The sequence below is a fragment of the Balaenoptera borealis genome (genome assembly GCF_965194805.1).
Source record: "Balaenoptera borealis genome assembly, chromosome: 7".
Lineage (NCBI taxonomy): Eukaryota > Metazoa > Chordata > Mammalia > Artiodactyla > Balaenopteridae > Balaenoptera > Balaenoptera borealis.
The window spans coordinates 74,100,026-74,107,188 of NC_138864.1; the positions used below are offsets into that span (position 1 = coordinate 74,100,026).

General features: G+C 39.9%; 1 protein-coding gene across 16 annotated transcripts in view; it reads right to left on the minus strand.

Moving 5' to 3' along the window:
- AKAP9 (A-kinase anchoring protein 9) overlaps positions 1 to 6,773 on the minus strand; it is a 149,783-nt gene extending 143,010 nt beyond the window's left edge. For 9 of the 16 annotated variants that reach the window (XM_082398157.1, XM_082398156.1, XM_082398170.1 and 6 more), the window contains exon 1: positions 5,898 to 6,231. In XM_082398157.1, the coding sequence (XP_082254283.1) occupies positions 5,898 to 5,945 (48 nt within the window). In that variant the 5' untranslated portion in view covers positions 5,946 to 6,231. Of the gene's footprint in view, positions 1 to 5,897; positions 6,233 to 6,724 lie in introns of those variants that run through there. The other 7 variants (XM_082398163.1, XM_082398161.1, XM_082398162.1 and 4 more) reach the window with 2 other exon arrangements.
- Between the last annotated feature and the right edge of the window lie 390 nt (positions 6,774 to 7,163).

The following is a 7,163-nucleotide window of genomic DNA, read 5'->3' on the forward strand; positions in this document are numbered from 1 at the left end:
CCTTCAATGAATAAACAAACAAAATGTGGTATATACATACAACAAAATATTATTCAGCCATAAAAGGAAATGAAGAACTGATACATACTATAACACTGATGAACCTTGAAAACATTACACTAAGTGAAAAAAAACCAAAAAAAACACAGACATTAAGGGTCAGACAGTATATGATTACATTTATATGAAATATGTAGAATAGGTAAACCGATAGAAACAGAAAGCAGATGGTGGTGCTAGAGGCTGGGGGAAGTAGGGAATGAAGAGTATCTTCTTAATGGATACAGGGCTTTACTCTGGGATGATAAAAATGTTTTGGGGGCTTCCCTGGTGGCGCAGTGGTTGAGAGTCTGCCTGCCAATGCAGGGGACACGGGTTCGACCCCTGGTCTGGGAAGATCCCATATGCCACGGAGCAACTGGGCCCGTGAGCCACAATTGCTGAGCCTGCGCTCCACAACAAGAGAGGCCGCGATGGTGAGAGGCCCGCGCACCGTGATGAAGAGTGGCCCCGCTTGCCGCAACTGGAGAGGGCCCTCTCACAGAAACGAAGACCCAACACAGCCATAAATAATAAATAAATAAATAAATAAATTTTTTTTTTAAAAAAGAGTAAACATTAAAAAAAAAGTTTTGGAACTAGATAGAAGTGGTGTACAACGCTGAACTGTTGTGCCTCTGAATTGTTTTAAGATGGTTAATTTTTATATGACTTCCACCTCAAGTAAAAAAAAAAATCATAGATTCTTTATATCTAGCACCAGAAGAACTCAAAAAGCCCTCTATCATTACCGCATTTATTCTTCAAAACACCTGCTAAGAGTCATGGACTGTGACAGGATTATTCCCACAGACAATCAGGCACAGACTTCATGATAATTTAAATAAATGCTTGCCAAGTCAAAGTCCATAGCTGCAGTTGTAGGCGTTCAAAACTGTTAGTTGAACAAATAAGCCAGTAAATGTCTCCAAAGTCCTAGTGCCTGTTCTTGTACGACAAATAGCATATAAATACACATAGATGCCATGCTCCAGATGCAAAACAACCTTTATAAGTTTATAAAGAAAGTTTAAAAAATTCTGAAGCTTTCCAAATTAAACTTTTTAAAGAGATGCTAACTAATGCAATAAGATGCCCAATTTCAATTTCAATGGAAATGAATTGAGAAATAAATATAAATAATGTTCCTTATCATTTAATGTTTAACAATTTACCATGAGAACCTTTTTTAGCTTCCATATTAGAAGAAATTCACTTACATTTCAATAATCAGGGGCCTATAACAGATAAATATTTTACGGTCACAGTTTAGTTCTTACGACAAACTTTTTTATATATAAAAATAAGAGGTGTTTTGTTTGAAAATAATTTTTGCCCCAATCTTGTCATATTCCAGTCACTTGGATATGTCCTATCTTTTTCACTTCCTCTTTTCCATGTGCTCATTCGACTTTCAGTTTCACTGACAGGACACCACAGACCTCCTTGCCAAATCTCTCTTCATTGGATCTTAAGGCTCTTTTTTACCCAACCACTTCTCTATCCCTGTTCCTGCCATTTCTTGGAATGGCCTTAAAAACCTTTCTTCAATATACACTTCAAGAAACCTGTTCTGCCCATTCTTTCCTCCATATTCTCTCTTAAAGCTCATAATCTAAAAATCATGTTTTGCTTTGTTTTTTTTCCAACAAAGCCTAAAGGTCATGAATTAGTTTTTAACTCACAGACAACGCACCACTGTTGCAATAAATGCTGAAGGTATCAAACTCCTGTACCCACTTTGAAAGCTAAGCAAGCTACGTCACATATAAGAATTAAAATCTAGAAAGTTTAAAAGAAACAAGGATGGAGAGCAACTTTCTTAGTGGTGGAGCACTGTGTCTGAAATATGCAAAGAACAATTGTACACCATAACTAACTTTGTCTATCTGAGTGGAAACAGTAATTGAAAAGTCCTGTTATCAATAACCTACTATACAGCTTGCACAGAGCACCGTCCTTTTTTGCATACAATTGGCACTACTTTCCAAACTGAAAATGCTCATTAAACAAATAAAAATCATATGATTAGTATTTACTGAATGCAATAGGCAAAAGTTTTTAATAATTATTCAACAAATAATGCCAATTATATAAAATGCTGAATAGTTGATTAAAAACTTTGGTTTTACTGAATTCTACTACATTAGTAGAATGTTAAAAAGTATACCTAAGGTGAATTTGCAGAAGTAATTTTATACTAAATACATAACTGTCCTCTAATTTTGTTAGCTAATATTATAATACTTTCTTTACATAATACTGTAAATAATTTTACTTGGAAAAAAATGAAGTCATTTAAAGTGAAGTTAGAATAGTTTGGATCAACACAAGGACAGCCTATGTAGTACCGTCCCTGTCAGCACCTTGCAGGGGGGTTAGCCCAGCTCTGAAAATATTTACTTAATGCAGTAATGTCTCACATCTCCACAGGTCAGGCTTCTTACTACATCAACACTGAGGAAGTAGCTGAGGACCCAACAGCAAACGAAAAAACCAACAGGTAGCAGAAGAACTAAATTGTCATAAAGCCCATTCACCAGGCTCCATCAATGCTGGGTTATTACAAACCACTGTATCAAGCTCAGTTACTGGGTTCTCTAGTCACAGCAAATCTAAAACAGCAAGTTAGGGGAGGAGGCAGAGGAGATGGAGCAAGGCAAGATAACCACGTTCGTGGCAATGAGAACTGACAGAGAAAAAGGATAAGAACTACAAAGCCAGAAAGGATATCTATAAATGTCTAATAATATAGAATCCCAACTATATAATGCAAGCAGCACTGGAATAAGAATTATAGTTCCAGGACTACACTAATGTCAGGGCCCTTGGGAAACCTAGTTATTCTGTGCCTCTTTTCCTTTTTCTGTAAAATGATCATAAAATATAACATGTTCTTCAACATACTATATTTGAAAAGCTTTTATTGTTTTTAAAAATGGCATTTAAACATTTTTACTGTTCATAAAAGAAATACACTGCAGAGAATTTAGAAAATACTAAAGTGTAAAGAAAATTAAAATTGCCTATAATCCACCACTCAGAGATAACTATCATTTATATCTTGGTGCATTTTTTTTTCAGGTGTCTTCATATATAAATACATACATTTTTTTCAGTAACATTTTTATTAATCTGACATTATTTGTGGGCATTTCCCCAATGAGAAAGTTTCTATAGATTTATTTTAATGGCTGTATATACCAAAATTTATTCTCCTATCGCTGCAAATTTTGCTTGGTACAACACATTTTATAAAGTATACTATACTGTATACACGACAGGTCATTTAAAAAATCATCATTTATAGATATATAGAAAGGAAGTTTTTCAATGAACAGCTTATCAAACACCAAGTAAAAAATTTACAAGTTGTGGTTTGTAAAACTAGACTATCAAATACAATATTTAAGTCCAATGAACAAACAAAGACATTTAGAGAACCAAGTATCTGAATAAGTTTTAGAAATGATCATTTTAAGAGATTTCTAATGCCAGCAATAAGAGACTTCCAATTAAGAGAATTCTGTAAATTATTAAATTACAACATGCTAGTAAAGTAGCACCCATTAACAACTCATAGTCATTCTGCTCATTCATTCATTAAGCAAATATTTACTGAGTACTTACTATCTGATAGATATTATGCTAGACTACATTAGTATCAGTATCAAGAGCCTTCTTTGTAAAACAGTCTTAAAAATGAGGTGGCAACATTTAACACATTTTACCAAATGAAAAAATTCGCCCAATATCCTACTATACCATCTCTCTCATTCTACTTATTACCCAGTGTCTGTCCGTCCCACTAAACTTTGAGCAACTTGAAAACAGAGACTATCACCACCTCTGTTATCTCCAGCCCTTGGTATAAAACAGGAGTTCGATACAGGTTTGCTGAACGACCTTACACTTACAATCCAAAGTTTTTAAGTCCTAATCTAAAAGCACACATTTATACAAATGAAGTAATGTCTACACTATTTTTGATGATGCTGTTTTCACTCTATTTTCCATGTTCCTATCAGTCTTCGTAACCTTAACGGCTGAATAATATTCCATCACACTAATATAGTTTAGAAAACGATTCTCCTAATATTGTCTTTGAAGTTTGTTCCAGTGTTTTTATATTGTGTCGCCAATGCTCCAACAAATATATCTTGCCTTACATGTCTCACAGATTTATTTCTGACTGGAAAAATTGGGATCTATTCTAGAAGATAATCTTCTACAATAAAAGTGAATGTTAAAAGGAGAAGATTTTTACCCCATAGGCAGAATTTTAAAAGACAAAAAACACACATACACACAAAGAAACTGGAATTCTTTTTTGCCAAATCAAAGCAATTTAAATAAATCCTCTATTATGAACTGTGTTGTCCAAAGTAAACTATGTTTTTTGGACTGCTTCACATATACTTAGGAAAGATACTTCTGGAGACAGACAGTAAAAATTCTCAGGTAACAAACAGACAAACAAAATGTCTAATTAGAACAGAACTTCGATGCTTTTGGAAGGAGGTGCACACTTTACCTCCACTTTCTTGGATTCACAGATCACACTCAGACCCTCAGACTGCAGAAATGTAAGCAACTTTGGGCTTCTAAAGATGCCTTGATTCCCTTTTCCTTCCATGTATAGATCCTAAACCTAAAGTAATAATCTACCGGATAACATACAAGCACTTACGCTTTGACCTTAGATAATATGAAGCTAGTTCATATGTTCATGTTCATTTAAGAAACTTGTGCTAAGCATCTACCACTGTATCTCTGCAGTATGGCCCTTCAGTGATTACTGAAATCACAGACCCAGTCTCGTTTATTTGTTTATTTGGAGGAAGGGGAAGGTGAGGAAGAGAGAAGAAACAGTTAACTATATTATAATTTAATTGAGGTGCAAGTATGATTACTAACAGTGATCTCTAATAAGACAAAATATAGTCTAAAAATGGTAATTTCATTATAGGGAGGAAGGGAGACTTTGAAGCCAGACAAAAAATATGCTCAAACATGTAATTTTTAAAAGAAATATTCTATTTAATTTATATTTTGTCTATGTCAAATTTTTCATGAAACCTAGTGAATAATAATACCTTTTGCATTGTTTGCTTTACAGGTTTTTTCATACACACACTGGGACTCAACAAGATATATAAAACAATCCAATTATTTAAAGCAGGAATTCTATAGGTGTTGCTTAGAATATGGAACCTTGCGTCCCCAGGAGTTCCATTCACAAACTGCATTAACATTCCACACAATACAAAGCGCATGCCATGACAAAGACCTCCAAACACAAACATACAAAGCCATGCTTCTAAAAACGGCCCTAAAGCGAAGTTCACAGCTGGCACTTGTGGCACACTCAAACCACGGCTGAGGCAGCTGTCACAGGCCAATCACACACCCAAGAGTGCCAGCGTGCCACCTAAGAAAGCCAAGCTGATGATGAGCGTACAAATCCCCTACCGAATAAAGGCCCCAAATCCCCACCCTGAAAAGCACAATGCCTGCACAACCCAAAAAACTCCCTAAAAAAGCGAAACGTTGGAGATTTAAAAGCAATAAATATCAGCTTATGGCAATACAGTAAAAGAGGGATTTTTAATGTTTGGGCATTCACGAGAAAGGAGCCACAGCACCCAATCATCACGGAAGTATCCGCTAGGTAGCTTATCACCAGGCTTTTTCAGTTGGAAACGGGAGAGAAGGCGAGGGGAAACCGCAGACCCTGCAGCACCTCCCTCCCCAGGCGGCGCACCAGGGCTGCTAAGATCTCCGCTTCCCAGGCCCCCTCCCAACCCTTCCCAGCCACCGCCTCCCAGCGCAGGCCGGGCGGCCTCCAGCTCTCTTACCTTGGCTTTGCCAGCCTCCAGCTTCTTCTGTCTCTCTTCGTCCTCCATAGCTTCTGCGGGGAAGGCCGGGAGAAGACAGGCAAGGGATCGGGATAGAAAGGAAAGGTCGGTTCACACGGGGATGCGACCGCAAGCTCCGCGGCCAAGGGAGCAGGGCTGGGCCAGGCGCTCCCCCACGCCCGAGTGGAACTAGTCTCGGCGCTCACTGGCTGACCGTCTTCGGCCGCACGGATAGCGTCGTCACCGCCGCCGCCATCTTCGTCTCCACGTAAACACACGGCGGGACGGGAGGGAGGGGGACGTTGTCCGCGCAGCCGCCGCGAGCCCGGCCGCGCGGGGCAGGTGCGCCCGCGGTCCCGCCCTGCCCCGCCCCCACCAACCCCGCGCGCCGCCGCGGGGGCTGCCCCAACCCAGCCTCTGACCTCGGCGCCCCCAGACGAGAATCCGGCGGGGGAGATTCCCCCTTCCCCGGGGACTAACGCCACTCCCCAGGTGGCGGCCTGGCTGAGGAGGTGGGAGAGAGGGGGTGCGCCAGGGGCGCCGGTCGGACCCCCACCACCGTACAAGGGACTCTGGTCGCTTTTAAAACATGGAGATGTTTAAAATTTCAAGGGAAAAAAGAAAACACAAGTCCCTAAAGGTGAAATTGGTGAACGCTGAAAAACCCCAAAGGAAAAGATGGGGGGCCGGGAGGGGACGTACCGGACGACTGCTCAACCCGGAGTATTGGGAGAGCAGCCAGTAGCCCTCACTCCTTCCTTAACAGAAAGCCCCTCCCGTTTCCTCCCACGGGGCTGCCCAGTCTCCGGTTCATCTTCAATGCCCACCTCACGCGCCGTCCGGGATGGCTTTTCTGATCTCTTTGTTACCTCCAGCCTAACTTAATCCCCTCCCACCCCTCCTTAGAGCTTCCCCTTAGCTATGGTGTCCTGAAAGGAGCCTAGGCTTTGGAACCTGGGTTGAAGACAAAGGCAATATAGACATTCTAGCTTAAATGATCTTGAACAAGTTACCTATCCTCCTGTAGCTTACCTGGAAGTTTTGGAAGGTTTGTTAACATATGTGAGTTAACATGTGACTGTCCCTGGCATATTAAAACATGCTTAATGTCAGTTTTCTTTCTCCTTGTATTTCCCTTATGTACTCTGCATGATATTTTAATAACTTGTGCCCTTCTTAATTCACCTCATACTCCTGACTCCATAATGGCAAAGACTGTCTCACTCATCTTGGCATTACTAAAAAGACCAGCGTAATGCTTTGCAC